This window comes from Penicillium expansum, assembly GCF_000769745.1.
Source record: "Penicillium expansum strain MD-8 chromosome Unknown contig377, whole genome shotgun sequence".
Lineage (NCBI taxonomy): Eukaryota > Fungi > Ascomycota > Eurotiomycetes > Eurotiales > Aspergillaceae > Penicillium > Penicillium expansum.
This window is the reverse complement of record NW_015971421.1, coordinates 37,458-55,619: the sequence shown is the minus strand read 5'-3', so window position 1 is coordinate 55,619 and position 18,162 is coordinate 37,458. Positions and strand designations below refer to the sequence as shown.

General features: G+C 47.2%; 6 protein-coding genes across 6 annotated transcripts; 2 read left to right on the top strand and 4 right to left on the bottom strand.

Moving 5' to 3' along the window:
* Positions 1-382: 382 nt before the first annotated feature.
* PEX2_109600 (uncharacterized protein) lies at positions 383-975 on the top strand (the record flags this gene model as incomplete). The annotated part of the gene is made up of 3 exons (XM_016748226.1): positions 383-571; positions 648-732; positions 794-975. The coding sequence occupies 3 exons, from the start codon at positions 383-385 to the stop codon at positions 973-975; spliced, it is 456 nt and encodes a 151-aa protein (XP_016595068.1).
* A 2,993-nt stretch (positions 976-3,968) lies between these two features.
* Positions 3,969-4,417, bottom strand: PEX2_109590 (uncharacterized protein; the record flags this gene model as incomplete). Its single annotated transcript, XM_016748225.1, has 2 exons — positions 3,969-4,299; positions 4,359-4,417. 2 exons carry the CDS (start codon positions 4,415-4,417, stop codon positions 3,969-3,971), a joined length of 390 nt encoding a protein of 129 aa, XP_016595067.1.
* Positions 4,418-6,008: 1,591 nt separating this feature from the next.
* On the top strand, positions 6,009-7,531 carry PEX2_109580 (Major facilitator superfamily domain, general substrate transporter; the record flags this gene model as incomplete). Its single annotated transcript, XM_016748224.1, has 5 exons — positions 6,009-6,172; positions 6,235-6,660; positions 6,872-6,970; positions 7,020-7,304; positions 7,366-7,531. The coding sequence occupies 5 exons, from the start codon at positions 6,009-6,011 to the stop codon at positions 7,529-7,531; spliced, it is 1,140 nt and encodes a 379-aa protein (XP_016595066.1).
* A 426-nt stretch (positions 7,532-7,957) lies between these two features.
* On the bottom strand, positions 7,958-11,665 carry PEX2_109570 (cytochrome P450; the record flags this gene model as incomplete). Its single annotated transcript, XM_016748223.1, has 9 exons — positions 7,958-8,996; positions 9,057-9,276; positions 9,900-9,987; positions 10,137-10,163; positions 10,253-10,297; positions 10,359-10,469; positions 10,537-10,854; positions 10,920-11,464; positions 11,521-11,665. 9 exons carry the CDS (start codon positions 11,663-11,665, stop codon positions 7,958-7,960), a joined length of 2,538 nt encoding a protein of 845 aa, XP_016595065.1.
* Positions 11,666-13,094: 1,429 nt separating this feature from the next.
* On the bottom strand, positions 13,095-14,623 carry PEX2_109560 (putative protein phosphatase PP1 regulatory subunit Sds22; the record flags this gene model as incomplete). Its single annotated transcript, XM_016748222.1, has 7 exons — positions 13,095-13,111; positions 13,199-13,601; positions 13,658-13,732; positions 13,798-14,094; positions 14,181-14,309; positions 14,383-14,414; positions 14,488-14,623. 7 exons carry the CDS (start codon positions 14,621-14,623, stop codon positions 13,095-13,097), a joined length of 1,089 nt encoding a protein of 362 aa, XP_016595064.1.
* A 1,156-nt stretch (positions 14,624-15,779) lies between these two features.
* Positions 15,780-17,697, bottom strand: psrA (putative general stress response phosphoprotein phosphatase Psr1/2; the record flags this gene model as incomplete). The annotated part of the gene is made up of 5 exons (XM_016748221.1): positions 15,780-15,992; positions 16,045-16,143; positions 16,196-16,345; positions 16,424-17,532; positions 17,610-17,697. 5 exons carry the CDS (start codon positions 17,695-17,697, stop codon positions 15,780-15,782), a joined length of 1,659 nt encoding a protein of 552 aa, XP_016595063.1.
* Between the last annotated feature and the right edge of the window lie 465 nt (positions 17,698-18,162).

The window sequence follows — 18,162 nt, the reverse complement described above, 5'->3', positions numbered from 1 at the left end:
CGCTACCCGGTATGTCTTTAATGCGGAGGACAGGCAGTGGCGGTGATGCGCATGTCTCATCCGCCGATCGGGGTGCGTGGTTCCAAGGTTTGGTCACAAGACTTATAAATAGACTATGTCATTTTATACAATCGGCAAGGCTATTGAGAATTTTAATGGACCCCCGAGTGGTGGCCTGACAACCCAAGACATGGACACATGGACACATAGAATGGAAGCCATGTCATAGATTAAAGGCCCCCCGGATGTACTCTACCGGTAAATCGGTACTACCTGTGGTCCGAGCAGTAGCCCTATATGAAGACCGTCAATTCCTTCTCTTGTCAGGAGGGAAACAGATAATCCAAGCTTCGATTGCAAAACAAAAAGCAAAATATCAACCATGAAGACCTCCCTGATCACAATTAGTGCCCTCCTCGGTCTGGTCTCAGCCCAGAATGCCGTCGTGAACAATCACTGTGACACCACCGTTTATGTCCAGTCGTACCCTTACGATGGTAGCGACCCCGGCCCTCTCACCACCGTTCCAAGCGGGGGAACCTTCTCCGAGGATCTCAGAGCATCTGGCTCGGTATGTTACTCCATAATATTCGGTCTTCCCAATACTCCATACAGTATGTGAAACTGACTGGAGATGAAATGCGCAGAGCGTCAAGATCGATAAGACAAAGTCGCTAGATACGCCTCTTTTCTTTGGCTATTCATTCTCGTCCAACCCAGACATCGCGTACTGTGAGTGTATCCAATCTATCTGTCAGCTAGGAATCTTTCATTAACATCATCCTTATTCAAGATGAGCTTAGCACAGAATGGGGCAACCCATTCGCAGCAAATGCCAACTCGCTCGGTGCCGGGGAAGGCTGTGACTCCTTTGACTGTGCGGCCAATGATGCCGCCTGCTACAGTACCCCATCTGATAAGAAGGTCCTGCATTGCCCCGAGCCAGTCATTCTGACCGCAGACCTGTGCAATTAAATCTGTTGGCCGACATTCCGTAATGCGGTAGGGTTATGGGGGTATGCCTCTGTTTTCTTGTCCTTATTTCAACCTGTCGCGGCCTATCTCAAGGATAACTGTATGCGAGGATGAGACAGACATTTTTCGTGACACTAGTATTATGTGAGAGACTATGAATTAATATATTGAAAGAAATAGGACATAAAATCACAACACCAGTAGTATCCTGTACTCTAGTGGTAATTGGAATCAGTGCTCGAGCCATTTATGCGCCAACACTCATAATGGAGATGACGGAAACACCCTCTAAGCTATTTACATTAGAGGTATGTGATGAGATTGCATAGATGCCGCCAGACCGAGGAGCTGATATCGATGCCTAAATAACGGAGATACCCTCTAGGCCGCTTGACGTAAATGTCACGGCAAGATCACATAGAAGTTGCTTCATAATGCAACAAATGATGGCCGGATTCCATTAGATGCAGCTTCGGATTCGGGTCATCTGGAAGTCGTCAGATTTTGTACGAACATGGAGCAGATTCCGACATTAAAAAGGCAATCGAGGGGTCTAATTGTGGCTTCATATTCGTGCCATCTCAAAGTCGTGAACTTTCTGTGCGAGCATGGAGCTAGCGTTGAAGCTACGGATACATATGGACGCCAGTCACTTTTCTTTGCGTCCATAAGAGATCGCACGAAAGTCGTGCAACAACTTCTGTCCCACGGGGCTGTGGTCGGCACAAAGGGCCGGTATGGTTCAATCCCGTTTTTGGCGGCTGTACAACACGGGCATGAGACGGCTGTCTCATCTTTGTATGACCTTTAGGGTACCTGCATCGAGTTTGAGGACGGCTTCGGTCACACTTTACTCTGGTTTAGCGGGAAAATCGGAATACCGACGTCGCTGAGGCCGTCATTCAATTTACTCAAATAAGAGGCATCAAAGTCTGCGAGGGTGACTTAGCATCTATCTGCCTTTTCCCCTTTCTTCTTTTCATTCCTGAGCCCGATCTCTACCCACGAACAAGGAAATAATATATAAGTTAATTACAGAACCAACCTATCATGCCGATACTTCAATATCGCCTAAGCCAAGAAACATCAACGCTACCATGACATCATTGACCCGTACGCACTTCACGGACCCAGAAGAGCATGGTCCTGAGAAAGATATTTTTGGTCTTGTTTCCATAGAAGCTGGCCACACCGCACCCATGCTATCGCTCTTGATGATGCTGCTCGGAGAAACCCGTTTGAGTGTGGCATGTAACCATGACTTGACTGGTGATGTCCTAGTTAGATCGTCTGTGGTTTCTTCCGTGATATAACCAGATGATCAAGAGCTTTGGCCACCTTGTCAGCACCTGTCCCAGACGGGCACCTATCACTACTCTACTACCTGTAACAACGCGTCACTCAATCAACTCTCCCAAGGATAAAAACATGAACATGAACCCTGGCTGGAGAATCTCTCACTCATTCTGTCAGCTCACTATACTTTGTCGACAAAATCATAATATCCTCTCGCGTCAATTTTCATTGACTTCAAAGATCAGCCATCATCACAAAGCCTTTCCGTTACCACACCAATTTCGACGCCTTCATGCCATCGCCGACTCGTCCGATCTACTAATGGAAGATATCTACCATCCTGAGGTAGATAATGAATGTCTCAAGGACTATGTGCCCGGTGGATACCACCCGACTCTCATCGGAGATACCTTCTGTAGTGGCCGCTACACCGTCGTTCACAAGCTTGCTTTTGGTGGATATTCAACAATTTGGCTAGCCCGGGATCAGCAACGCCGTGGCTACGTATCGCTAAAGATACTAACTGCGCGAGCATCGTCAGATAGTCACGAGGGCGAAGTCCTTCATCGCCTGATGAAGGGTAGCCATGCTCATTCTGGAAAGCGATTCATTCCGCCGTTACTGGGCCAATTCTCGTTTCATGGTCTAAACGGATATCATCAGCGCTTGGTTGAAGAGCCTTCTGGTGGTAGTATTGCTTAGTTCAAGGAAAACAGCACGAATTTCAAGTTTCCACCGGACGCTGTTAGATCCATTGTCGCCCAGCTCCTCTTAGGGTTGTCTTGCTTGCATGTAAACGGCATATGCCACGGGCGTGGGGACAATCAGACTGTGCATACCCGTATACTAATCCTGCATAATAACCACAGGAAGATCTCCATTTGCGCAACTTTCTCCTACGCATACCAAACTTAACAGTTTAAGCACAACTGCGCTATACGAGCGCTTCGGTAAACCCTACGAGGTTCCTATCCGGCGAGTGAATGGAAAGCCCGGTGAGCCTCACGCTCCGCGCCATGCCATCTATCCCGTGGGTTTGAGCATGCCTGCCAACGAGGTGGATACCGTAAATCATCATCTCAGACTACGGAACGTCCTTTATTGTGACAGACACACCTACACCAACTCTTCATACTCCAGCTCTCTACTCTCCGCCTGAAGGCTTTTTCAACGAACTCATCATCCAGCCCACCGCAGCTGACACTTGAACCCTAGGTGTCAACTTGTACGAGGTCTTATTGAACTTACACTTTCGTTTTCGATCTCTTGTCAGAACCAAGCAGCATAAGAGTTGCATAAAACGGAGTGGAGGAGCCCATTGCACGTTCACTTTTATACCGTTCTTGCGAGAAATAGTTCCGTCATGCGTAAGTCACCATTTAATGCGGCATGGCTGAGATGCATTCATCTACCAGTGTTACAGATGTTTGGATCCAGTCAAGGAAGAGGCAGGGGCTCGGTATATCTATATTGTGCACCGTATAATGAAAAGCGGTTTTCCTCCTCCTTAGCCCACCACGTTAGCATCTACATGTCTTTTGTGAAAATCAATAGAACAATATAGGTGTTTAGTAACTACATGTACCCCCGCTGTATTTTCTCGGCGGTCAGTCTTGCTTGCTGAAAGTGTCCCTTTCCTGTGCGCCCCACCCCTTGCTCCCACCACGTCGAGACCATTCGAGGAATTCATCCATGTTTCATTCTCCGCTCCTCACATTCCACCGTTCATTACACATTCTCAGGGATGCTTTGAGTTGCCTTCGAGCAGCATCCCATCGATTACACTCCCCCCCAAGGTCATCGAGATACCGCAGGGCTGCCCTGATAATGAAGGCACGGCTAAGCGGTAGCACATCCATCTTTTCAAGGGACATATCGTTTTGAGTAACTGCTACATCGTGCACTATTTGGGTGATTGACTCCAGTGCGATAGAAGAGCTCTCGCGCCATTGGACTGGAAACTTTTCTTGTGAAGGAGTCATCCCCACTGTGAGCTCGATGATGTGTCTATGTATAATATAAAGAGCCCTGTTGAACTTCCTGTTCAGTGATCGGGTCTTGGAAATCTTAGCTGTGTGAATGATTACCTGATGATGATGGCGTTTGCTGTGCAGAATAGCCCCCATCGCCCTTGGGATTGCTCCATGGTGATGGCTAGAGATGTTTGAAGAGCATGGTCAAGTCTATCGAGCTGGAATAATCGGGCATCGATGTCTTGCTCCTCAAAGCTTTTGAAAACTTGATCCAGAAGCCACACAGCCTGGGTCACACTTGTGCGTCCACCACAGTCAACAAATGATGAGGCTGGGGGATTACCTTCTAGGGTAAGAGCTTCTGGGGAAGCTGGGTTCCATTTTTGCAACACAGTCTTAGGTATTTGAGCGCCTCTATCTGGACATATAGATATGAGAGGCTGGTGAATGATGTCCACTTCGCAAAAAATGTTTCTTCTCTAATGTGAGACAGTAAATCTTATCCAAGTGATGTGATTCGGTATCTTACCTTTCAACAATGACAATGCCCCACCAAATACCAAGTTCTTCTTCAGCTTGTGAATATTCCACCGTGTCCAACTCTCCTACAAGTCTGACAAGGTGCAATCGAGCAGCGTAGCCCATCCTTGCACAGACCCCAATGGAAGCAAACGCATCGTTGATTCTATTAGTCGCATACTCATAGCTGGCGATGATGATTCCTGCTTGTATGAGGTGTAATGAATGTGGGAAAGAGCTCTGGATTTGGGTGTAAAGAGATTTTGTGGTTAAATAAAGAGTCGCTTGGTCAATGGCGGAAGAATCTTTTGCTAGCCCGGGATGATATGTAATGAGGCACATAGACAACAGTAATAACGAGAAGGTTGCGGAGGGCAATGCGCTCGAGTGGAGCAGCTCTTCCCGGAAACGACAGGGCGAGACTATAGGGATGAAAGTATGAATTTCACGATAGTAGCGCGTGCTGACGTCGTCCACAGATTGATTTGTCAACCGAATGATCCGAATTATCTGCAGATACAACGTGGAATTGATATTTGTCGGTTCGTACTGCAGGACATCTGACAAAGTGTCCGACAAAAGCATTGATGACCGGATGACCGGACTAGGAAGCGCCAAAAGGGGCCTGACTGTCAGGTACTCGGTACCCACAGATGGGTATTGGCAGTTCAAGTTCTTCCTATAATCAGAGTTAGGGAGTTATCATCGCCACCAATCATAGAGAGCAATTACCGGGTGCAATACCCGCAGCGCGGCCGCTTTTTATCACACTTCCTCTTGCGATGCTTACATTTCACACAGACCAGGTTTGATACCTGAGTGGAGGCCATGGTGGAAATTCTGTAGAAATGCGTTAAAAGAAGCTCAAAAGACCCTATCAGATTCAAAATATGCAGTGCGGGGGCAAAGGTATAAGTGAGCACCTAGGCATCATGGGCCCCTACTATGTACATGTAGAGAACAAAAGATAAGTACCAAAGTCGTTATATCTTACCTGGGGACGTCACGGCCATTACATAATCGCGTTTTAGATCTAATCCCAAAATGGATTAGGTGCGGCCGCCTGTGGGTCCGAATCTGTGGGTCTGGGATCAGCCGCTCGTTCTTGGAGGTCCACTAGGCGGCCGACATGCTATCAGAGCAATATGAACAGTTTACGAGCTAAAATGCGATGGGTATAATAATATAAGATGGGAGAGATTCCAGCAGACACATCCAGCTTCTTGTCTTCTCCGCATTCACCTAATGATGTCGTCAAGCAGCTCAAGCAGCCCCGGCACCGAACCCGCCAAAGAGAGCTTACCGATACCCACCGAGCCAGATCTTCCCCCAGAGGGAGGTGTTCGAGGATGGATTTGCGTGGTTGGAGCTTTTATTTGCCTTTTCTGCACTTTCGGTTTTCTGAATGCGTGAGTGCTTCCAACATTATAATCAGAAAACCATTCCCAAATCTGACTATATACACACACAGGATTGGTGTCTTCCAAACACATTACGAACAGAATTCCCTTCGCAATTATAGCTCTTCCGATATCTCATGGATCTTTGCCGTTCAGCTATGCCTGATGTGGGCTCTAGGTCCGCTCTACGGACGTCTCCTCGATACCTTCGGGCCAGCCCCAGTGCTCTACCCATGCAGTGTGCTATGTGTGTTTGCTTTATGTATGACTAGCCTGGCAGACAAGTACTATCAGATCTTCCTCGCACAAGGCCTTGGTTTTGGAATCGGCGCCGGAGGAGTCTTTACAGCCGCTATGGTTTGTGTTGGCCAATGGTTTGTCAAGAGACGAGGACTGGCTCTCGGTATTGCGGTGTGTGGGTCAAGTACCGGTGGTGTTATTTTCCCCATTTTCTTGAACAAAATGGTTGGCGATGTGGGCTTTTACGGCACAGTTCGGTATACAGCTTTGTTCATTGGTATCTTGCTAGCTGGGTCTTGTTTCATGGTCCGATCGAGGTTGCCTCGAAAGCCATGGAATAAAGATGCGCCTTGGCTTGATTTGTCTCTGTTCAAAGAGAAGCAGTTCGCTCTATACTGCCTAGGGGCATTTTTTGTGATGTTTGTTTCGTTTCGCACCCATCAAAGTGTATTACTGACCGTTGATCAGGTGGGGACTCTGGGGTCCATTCGACTACCTCCCTAGCATGGCTCAAGAAGAGGCAAAGTTCTCTCCCAACCTAGCTTTGTATTTGATCTCAATCATCAAGTAAGTAACCTCATTCTTTCAGGAGTCCTGATGCTGACTAGTGGCGAAGTGCTGCCTCAATTCCCGGCCGCATTATCCCTCCGCATATTGCCGATCATATCGGCCATTTCAATGTAATCACCACCTGCGCATTTTTGACAGCAATCTCAATGTTCTTTCTGTGGTTGCCCTTCCACTATCACCCCTCGCATGCGGGGCTTATTGTTTTTGCGCTGGCTTATGGGTTCGTGACGGGTGCCGTTGTCTCGCTACTCATGCCCTGCCTCGCAAAGTCAGGAAAACTGGAAACATTGGGCGTCCGATTTGGAACTTTCCAAATGGTGGTTGCTCTCGGGTATGTTTCTGACTTATTTTCAGCTTGTCTATTGAATTTCTTTCGCTCATTCGCCTTCTAGATCTCTTACTGGTCTCCCTATCATGGGTGCCATCCTGAACCAACAGGGCGGGAAGAGCTTCGCTGGTCTGGAGATATTTGCTGCTGTATCTGCGCTACTCGGTACAAGCTTCTTCGCGCTGTCGACATATCAAATGGCTCGCTCCCGAGGAACCTGGCGAGTCTGATGGCCAGGGGTTTGGAGATTTTCTTGGGCGAGAATTGGTGAGCAGTCATATAAGTGATTGGCCAAGAAGGATGCGGTCATGAGATGGAAGATGGACTATTACATGGCATGTCAAGTGGTAAAGGTTACAGCTACTATAATGTGTGGACATTCTCACCTCTGATAATGATAAATATAAAACAGATATATATACGATCATTCCACTGCATAATAATTACAATTAACTGGTAGAAAATCTAAACAAATGAACATTCAAAAGAACAGCACACTCTAGCGCTACCCAATCACCCTTTTTTTCGTATTCGTTATATTTTACCACTTATTTTCCATTAAAAGAGAGCTTAAACCGGTGTCTAAGGTAGCCGTTTTCAGCAGCCAATTACCGGCAATTCGACGTGGTGTAGTAAAATAGTTCATATCATCCGATTCAGCGCAGATCCTCCCGTGTGGAGCGCAGATCATCTTGTGTGTAAGTGTACACTCGCTCGTGTTTCCTTGTCTCTTCGCATTCACTTCGTTCCGTGCAGTCGGCCTGCACTTCTTGACGCCTTCGAGAGTATAGTGCCGCACCACGAGCCGCAGCAAAAGTTGGATCGATTGCGAGTTTGATATCGACAGGGTGAGGCGAGAGTTCAGACATAGAATTCCTCAATATATCCAGGAAGCGAGGGTGTGTTACACTCTCACCGGCCAAAAGGAGATGCGTAATGGGATATTCGTACTCCCGAGGCAGGATCTGGAGTTGTGAACGAAGACGGTCCCATAATGCGGCTTCGTCTTTCTCGAGAAGACGATCTAGCCCAAGCCCGTAATCCACGAGTTGCGCCTCAACACTAGTAAGCCTGCTAAAAGCTTGACTATCGCAGCCTTCCAAAATGCTAGCATATAAGATATTGCGGTTATAGGAAACAAAAAGCACGCTAGTACCAGGTGACTCTTCAAATTCGTCCATGCAATCAAAGACATCTAGGTAATTGGTGCATAGTCCGTGACCGTTCGCCGCATAAACAGCATCTCCTTCCAGTAGCCGCCGTGGATAATGAATGCTATCACCTCCCCATGTGCGTAGATGTAATATTCGAAGTGCAGCGTTGATTTTCGCTGAGCTAAGTGACTGGAAGCCGGGATCTGCAACAGCAACCCTGTCGAGAGGTTGGGATATTTCCTTTTCGGTGAATACTTTCAGTTGTTGGAGTAAATCACTGATGATTTCGACGTCATCTGCTTTCACTGGTCGACCAAGTCTCGTGTTCAGCCAACGCCACCAGTCTCTCCACGGCGAGGACTCGTCCGGAAGGAGAGATTCCATTAAGCGTAATGTAAGTCCACTGATGAAATCGAAGGTTGTTTCCGGTAAAGGCTCAGATACTGTAGCCAGACGTGTCATGAGTTCGAGGTACTCAGGACTCCCCAGAACTTTGACAATCTCGACAACAGTTCCATTATAGTAGTGCACTGCAGCTGTCCTGGATTACAAGCATTAGATAGGTTTTTAGGCCATAGAAAAGGACTGTTGAAGTACTCACCCGTATGAGGGGGTCAGGTCGAAGCCAACCCCAGGTGCATCGTGAACCTTCACAGGAAGACACGTATCACACCACTGACAGATGCAGCAGCCTTCCCCGTGTCCAACATTGACAAAAGACAAAAGGTGGGCCAAAGAGCACATCCACCACAAAGTCATCATTCTTATGAGGATGGGTTGGTTCGTATGTCCTTTCCCGGGATGTTGTGGTTTAGGTGTTCCTAAAGTCGGAAAGCCAGATCATAGGATATGGGGTCCAAGATCCAACGAACAATAGGTAATAAAATGATCCAAGGCTGTCGTAGAAGAGTGATTATCATACAATCTGTACTAATATGTAGGATATGTAGGTACTATGTATGTAGGCACACGATAGTAATTGTGCACCTCCTTGGAAGTGAGAACTGCCCATCTAAGCAAATGCAGTGGGGAGGCTTACCCAAAGTAGTTTAGTACCCAGGCGAACCCTTGTAGATATTTATCACTTCCCTCAAACCGCAGAATCAAATGGTTGCATTGTTTATCAAATATCTTAAACAGAGGCTAAACAGATCTCCATTTTTCAGGGCAACCCCTTTTCCTGCCCGTGGAACCTTGAACCCCCAAAGAGCGAACGAAGACAACATGGAGTCAGTGCCACCAGAACTGAGATCTTCTGACTTACACCCAAAGAACGAAACGCAAATTGGGTTAAGGATAAATTAAATGTCAATCAGTAGGAGTACATAAGATTTTTCAAACCCGAAAGATCTGTCCTGCGCTTGTTGTTCCGTTCTCGATCCGGTGAAGGCCATCAATCACCCAAATATCTAAGCCATCGCTTTATCGGAGGCTAGACGCGTACCTGAGAGAACCTTCACTTTCAGATGGCCTTTTGTCATTGGTGCAAAATAGTCTCCCCATTTCATATCATCTGGTGTCGTTTCATATAGCTGTAGGTCAAGATAGTGAAACATGCATGAAAAGGCCAAGTATAACTCGGAATAAGCAAGGCTAGAGAATAATTGTTCTTGTAAGTTCAAGTATACGCCACGACGATCGAGGGATATGATGCGCATAGATGTAGTATGTTCTAACTTACTTGATCCCGATACAGCCCCGCGATCCCCTGGAAAATGATAGCAAGTGGCGTTCTAGGTATTTAGCGTCATCACCAAGCCAACGCTCGGGCTTAAATGACTCTGGATCTTGGAATACCGAGCTATCAATATGATAAACATAGTGGCTAAGAGAAAGGGTGGTCTGTAGCCATATAGTTAGTAGGTTAAGGTGGCATGCGAACTAGCGAGACCAAGAAGCATACTCCAGGGGGTATAAATTGTCCGCATAGTGTGGCACCAGATGGTGGTACAGTACGCGGGACTCGTCCAGGGGCCCCATGAGAGAAGCGAAGTGATTCTTTCACAATGGCTCTCTAGAAACGTTATTATTAGTCGCTTGCAAGTCCTTTATATAATCTGAGCAAAAATTCAGTTACGCACCAGGTAAGGTAGTTTCTCAAGTGTGTCTGCAGTTGGCATTGGGAAGCCATCAAGCATTACACTGGACAGCTCCTGTTGGAGTTTGTGTTTGATTTTCGAATTGCTCAAGACATGGAAAGTACCATTAATCAAAGTGCTTGCTGTCGACTCCTCCCCGGCAGCTAGGAAAACTAGAGTTTCGGCTGTGAGATCTTTAATGGATGGTTTTGGTAGTTCTATCTTCGCGTCTGGATGTAAAGCCAAGTCGAACAGGCTCGGATGCTGTTGCCTTGTCAATTTAGGCCGATTGATGACATTTAGAACTAAGTCTTGGGCTTCCTATATACGCAAATATCAGCCAAAAAAGGAAAGAAGGACATGCGTAAATAATTGCGCCAACTCACAGTGCGCATGTGAAAAACTGCAGCAAACATTGTATTCCACTTTGCAAGAGCAGGGAATTGCAAGACAAGACCAATGATGAACCTGGAAAATCCATGGAATGTGCGAATAAAGACTGTAGAGACAAGAAAATGATTCATATACACCACAGATGGATAAGAAAAGTCTGAGTAATCGAGCGCCCCAGTTGCCCTCTGCCATCCATAGTTTATGATCAGGTCTGTGGTAAGCGAGTGATAGCCTCTTGTAAGATCAACAACCCTGTTCTCTTTGCCATACTCTCTCAATATATTTATGAACTTCATGATGGTGGCATTAATCAAAGGCTCGCCTCTTGCGACGGCTGCTTTAGAGAGAAATGGCGCAAAAAGTTCTCGTCGCGATTTGGCAGACTTGAGGTCTGGCATGTTGAAGTGAGATCCTTCCAAAAGAGGATGATCGTAGAATCGGCGCGTCTTATCAAATTTTGTGCCGACGCTAAAAACTTCGTTATAAGCATCTACATCGTGGATATGTAGTTCATTGGGATAGGTTCGGACAATTGGCCCTATAACCACGGGAGGTGTCAGATGTGAGCGGAAACAACATTAAAAAAAACCATACCATATTTTCGATGAAGTTCTGGAAGGTTCAAAGTGTATTGGCCCCCTTTAATCAACGTCCAATACGCGCCGTAAAGGTTCGTAGCAGCAGCCAGCTTCGGTCCCGGAAACCGTGCAAGGGGATGGAGAAACAGCCTATAAATCATACGAAGGCACTGGAGCCCCAGCAAGACGACTATCAGCCACGGCCAAATCATACTGACAATGGTGGGCTTGTTTGAGGATTGGAAAAAACCTTAGAAAGTGCTTTGTGTGGCATACTTATAGTACACTGCTGGCTTGACTACCCATTTCGTCTTGAACGCCCTACCATTACTATGTCATTAAAATTCATGAATCATATTTATCGGATATGTTTACACCCTTTCCTTGAATTCTCCTCGCCCTCGTCACATTTTATATCTAGTGTTGCAGGGATCCCATGTATGCGGCAGGCGAGGCTGAAATGAGCCACAAGCAATAATGCTTCACCAGCCTATTACCGCCAATGCGCGAGTTCTATTTCTGTTTTCGATATTGAATAATTGCGGGCCGTGTAACCAGTCACATATCTCATCGACAATCCTTGGCTCATTATATCTGAATGAAGTCCCTACATAGTTATATCACATGCACTTCTTTAATTAGGAAACAGCTCCACCCCATAGAGATCTTTGGATATGCAATCTCTCGCCGTTTATTATTCCCGTTATTCCTACTCCGTAAAACATAAGAGATCCACCATATTAGCATAAAACTGTGAGGCACATGGGCCCTTCGTCACTGGTCCTACAGATTAGCTTCATCTTCATCATACTAAGCAACCCTAACCCGTGATTATATTCGCCAGTAGACTTCAGCCAAATGGATTGGAACACGCGGATGACAGAACATGGCAATGGATTTACGAACCATGAATCGTATTATACGGACCGACCTAGACAGGGGTTTTCTCATAGAGACGCCACACACCCGATTTTTTGACCAAAAAATGCAACGCCGAGATTTTCTTTAAAGGGCGGGCCATGCAATAGAACAAAATAGGGGTTGGTTATGCATTAGTGGCATGCAAATGCGTGGACAACACAACGACTATCATTATGCACAAGGCCGCAAGTGGACTCATTCTCAAACCCGATATATTTCCGAGTCTAGCGTGGGCGAAAGTCGTAAAGTTAAGAGGCTTTCATTCGAGCCATGAAATTCAGAAGGGACTTTATGAGAATGATGTGGTAAGATCTTCCCAGTGAATAGTTGGATAGCAGCCAAGATTTGTTCACGTACAGCCATTCGCCTGATGTTGATATTCTAACAATAAGATTTGATCTATGTAAATCAGACGTGAATCCCCCAACCAACAAGCTAACGTAGAGGAAATTTTAAAGACGAGTTGTTACCCAATAGGCAAGTTACGAATGGAGAGCCGGCTAAGGCCTGCCTCAGAAGGAGTCTTTTCAACATCAGTTTCATAGGTCCTAATATTCTATGTGTAAATAAACCAATCCACTTACACTTGAATATAGAATGGAAGACGCCAGAGCCATTAGTCAAGTAGACAAAGTATAAAAAAGACATTAAGGCATTACCCTCATTCCCCTAAACTCGGACAAAAGCTGTAGAGTAGGGTATCACATTAGCACTACGCCCAAAATCATGTGTATACTGCAAGAGAGCCACATAGAGGGAGGGGAGACACTTACTAGCATCAATCTGCTGAATATTGGGCAACGCCAAGCGCACCTTATTCCGATAAACAGCCGGCCCATTCAATTGCAACGGGTTGCCCTCAAAGTAAACAGTCTGCAGCTTCTCCTTATCCTTGAGCTCGCGCTCAACCTCTTCAAAGCTAGCAAGCTGATTATTTGACCCCCACAGCTCCTCGAGGTTCTTTAGTGAAGAAAGATGTTCAAGATGGGAGACCTGGTTGTTGGAAAAGTCAAGCACGCGCAGTGTCTCGTTGGATTCCAGCCCTGAAAGATCGGTTACTGCATTGTGAGAGAGGTAGAGCTCTTCGAGCTTTGGGAGCGCGGAGAGACCCGTGATTTTGGTGAGGCGGTTGGATTGGATGGAGATGATGCGGAGGTTTGAGAGGCTGTCCAGGTTCTGGGAGGGTGTCAGTTTATTTACTTGTTAGGGTATGATGGGTGACAATTGCAGACCTTCATTTCGACAATCTTGTTTTTTCCAAGCCAGAGCTCTTCCAACGCGGTAAGTGTTTCCAAGTTTTCGATTTCCTGAACGGACCCCGTGTCAGCTTCTCCATTGCTCGCCTCGTATGTGGGTATCATGTAGTACGAACCCGAATTTTATTCGCGCCCAACTCCAAGTTCTTGATTCCAGTCAATTCCTCCAAGCCCTCGATACGGGAGATTTTGTTCTGCACAAAGAAAATCTCGGTCAACTTCTTCAGATGCGAGACATTCTTGATATGCTTGATCTTGTTGAAGCTCAGATCCAAGCTCGTCAAATTATGGAACTCCTCCAGGCCCTTGATGTGAGAGATGAGGTTATCGTAGAGGTCGAGTTCGGTCAGACTGGCAGCGACATTTGGAGGGAAGTTGATGCGTGATATTTGATTCTGGCGCATGCATAGTCTCTGTATATCCCCGCATGTTAGCCATCTGGGTGGATCAAAGGAATGCCGTGCCGTTGCGCTTTTGTGCTTTGAGGAAAAAGTGGTACCATATTCCTCTCTGCTACCAGACACATGCGGATTCCAGGGTCGTTGAGGGTATGTACCTGAAGCTTAGGGAAGCGTTCCAATTTAAGAGCAGAAATCGATGATATCCGGCAATGCACGAGGTCAATATCCTACAGCAGAAGAATGATTAGCAATCACGTCGCGCGCGTCGCGATCAGCGGAAGCCCAGGGCTATATGCCTACCTCTGCATTAACATCTTCCTCTGCCAATAGATCTGAGCATCTGTTAGTCTATCAACTCGCCAGTGAGCGCTCAGCACTGAGCAATCAATCATCCAGCGACCGTACCTTCATCAGCCTCAATCTCTTCGACCGGGGGTGCATCCGGATCCGAGTAATCTGAATCCTCCAGCGCCTCCGGGTTTGTAATAACGGCCTTTGGCTCCATTCTCATTTTTCCGTCCCAGCCCTCCTTGTTCTTCATGATTTCAGCCAGCGTGAGAGTTGTGGGATGTTTGGGGATGTTTGGAGGTGGGCGGTGGGAATCGCGATTGCGGGGAGCTTTTAGCGTTTTTATCGGGAGACGATCGATCGCCAATCGGGGATTTTAGGGGAAATGGAAATTGGAGGTTGGCTCAAAAGAACAAAGGGGTAATAAGAAGGAAATAAAGAGGTTGCACTGAGAGTCAGGAACTGAAACCTTGGTTTCGGGAAGGTTGAGGTCAACTGGTGACTACATCATCGTCTTAATGCAAGTCTCAATGCGGAACGGCCCCGAAGCACTTCAACTTATTTACTTACACAGATGTTTACTTCTCATATCCAAGGTTATAGATGGATAAAAATTAATGGGTTAAATTCATTTCTACTCTAATACAACTTGCTCCATTTTGTTTTATGGATACGTCATCTCGGGGGCTATATACAGCATCGAGAGCCGTGACTGATCATGTACATTGCATGAAAGAATCACTCCGACTTTGGCAGCGTAAAGGGAGTTATTAGACACTGCTCACTATGAAGGAGATGCATACCACTGCCAGGCAGAGGTCCCAGCAAAGGAGAGGACACGATGAAATGCATGCTCGTGTATTGGTGAGCTGAGATCAAGGCAGTAAGGCCGTGTAGCAAGGCAGAAATGGGAAAAGAAAAACATAGGGGGGATACAGCGGGGGCATGATAACCAAGAGACGCCTGCAGAATGCATGAAAAGCGGACTTGTTAGGTGTTAGGATGGGGAGAAAATACACAAAAAAAGGGAAGATCAGGACATGAGGGGGTGTTGATAAAGCACAAAGAAAAATAAAAGGAAAAAAGGGGGAATGGGCTCGCTCGGAGCGTAGTGAGATACAAAGTCAAATTGCAATGCAAAAGGTCGAAGATGGTCAGGTCAATGTGCTATCCAAGAACGACAACAAATGCAGAAGACGGGGCCTCGGCCCAGTAGGATACCAGTTCCATCTGGGTCCATGTTCGGTCGTCGAGAAGGGGAATAGAATCTGTAGTAGGAAATAGGGCGACTACCCATCAATGGCAGCAATGCTGTAGGAACGCAAAAGGAAAGGGCTTTTCTCGCGTAGAAAAGAAAACAATTCGCTCAAAATGGATATCTCAGGCGTAAGAAGATCCCATCGAGGCATCTACAGGGTGCAATCCAGGACCATGCTGACATCTTGGACTTGGGCCCCTGCGAGATCCTCGAGAACAGGGATAAGATCAAGCAACTCATTGTCATGAGCGTCAGAGAACCAGCTACTGATGGGAATCGCGTGCTCAGGGTGGAAGATGTAGGATGTGGGGGAATTATCAATGATGATGGTTTCCTTCAAGTCTCGACCGACTTGTGAAAGATCCTAGATGATGGTTAGCTTGTTCCCAATCACTAAAGAGGGCAAAGGAGCTCACCTTGACGTAGTTTCCCTGGTGATTATAACAACTCTCTCGGAATAGACGGTGATGAACCACGTTGTGAATATCAAGTTGATCGAGCAAAGGGTCACCATACTATAAGTCGAGTCAGTGTGTCACTTGCCAAAGCCATCAACTATCAACTGACCTTTGAAACTGAGGCAGTGAATACCACTACTTCATAAAGCTCACCAACGCGCTTCATGAATGCATCCACGCCAGGACGTTTGATCACATAGATGTTGTGGTATTGACCTTCGATCTCAACTGGAATGGTGAAGTCGGCACGCTCCAAGACCTGTGAAATTCATGAGTGAGATGAGACAATGATACAAGTATACGCCTTAGGTGTATACCGAAAACGAAGGAGACTTACCTTGAAGCTGCTGTGAACCAGTGTTTCATCGAGATCAAGAACCAAGCACTTTCGGCCACTTAAGTGCGGCAAAGGTGCGGGGAGCAAAGGTTGCGCGGTGTCCTCATATTGGACTCGAGCAGGAGGGGCCGGGGGTGCAGGTGGCAGCGGTGGTGGTGGCGGGGGGATCACCACGGGGAGTTTCATTTCTTGATGAGATGTGACTTCTTCTTGGCCGTCGGTGCCAAAATCTTTAGGAATGGTTGACGTTGATGCAGAAGTGAGGTCCTCGGTGGTTGAGGTTGATTGGCCCTCCCAATCGTGTGCGTTTGCGTCAGCTTTCACTTCAGGTACTGATCCCATCACAGTTCCCGTTTGGGCTTGCGGGTTAACATCATTGGTCTGATCTTTCTGGCCAGAGACTTCTGGCTGTTTGGCATCCACAGAAGGACCGTCAGCTTGCACGCTAGCCGTGGCAGGCCGGACCTTGCGGTCTTCTTCGCCAGGCTGGTCAGCGCTGACTGTGGAGTTTGCCTTTTCGTCTAAGTATGGCTCCCTTGATTCTAGGGTGCTTGAGTCACCAGTAGGAGCATCTGTCTTGTCTGGAGTAGACAACCTGTTGGAGGTAGGTGGCCGCATGGTTGTTTTCTTTGCAGGCAGAGTAGTGTCATCTGCATCAACTTCCGAAGAGGAGCAACAGCCCAAGAAAGCCAGGAACTTTGATGGACTTTTCTTCTGTTGAGGCTTTGAGGAGCTGTCATCGGGCATAGTCGCCGCCTCTTTACTTTCCTCCACATTTACTCCGTTCTGAGTCTGGCGCGACCGGCGGCTACTTGCCCGGCTGTGATCCCGTTTTGACCGTAGGATACTCACTTTGGAGCTCCGTCGAGAAGGCTCATCTTGCGCTGCCTCCTCAGTCTTTTCCGACCCCTGTTGCTTCGTTTTCGAGGATCGTCGCGACGGGATCGGAATCAACAAATGGCGTTTCTTCGGTGCGTTGGTGCCTTCGGCAGCAGTCGATGTGCTCTCCGCTAGTGCAGCGGAAGACGAGGCTGGATCGGAAGGTGCGACAGAGGTTGCATCATGGGTCTCGGTCGCATCGGTGGCTCTTCCCTGCTCGGACTCAGGAACTACGGAAGGAACGACGTCAACAATCATATCCCCCTTTGGGTGCAACACGTGAGAAGGAACAAGCGCATTCACTTACTGGCTGAGCCCGGAAGGCCGGAGGTATTCATGGTTGCTTTGTTTGCGGATTCCAGAGCAGAATCTCGCGCAGTGCTCTCTCCACTCATCGTAGGGTGGCTGCGGTGTTAGGTGTCCCGACACAGATAAATATAAAAAAAAGGAATGGAAGCGAAACAGATCCAGGTCTGAAAGGCCGAGTCAATGCCAGAACTCTCTAAGGTCGAGAGCGCGGCTAATAGGGGACGTCAACACGCCTCCTAGATAATAAGCAAGCGCTCTGGGAAGTTCACACGTACCGCCTATGGCCCCGGGGAGTGATCCAACACCCACTATTTCACTTTCGAAACCGACAAGCTAAACGAACAAAAAAGGGATGTGATATCTTCTACCGGTTAAAGGAGGATTTTCGGGGGAAGAGGAGTCGAGAGGAGTCGGGGGGATGTCACGTGAATCTACGGTGTGGGAAAACGGGGGGAGGGAAATGGGATTTATTTCCTTTTCCCTTTTTTTTTTGACGCTAAACAGGGCTAAGAAGGCTAGCAAGGCACAGGGGGCCCTTTTTCACACGCTAC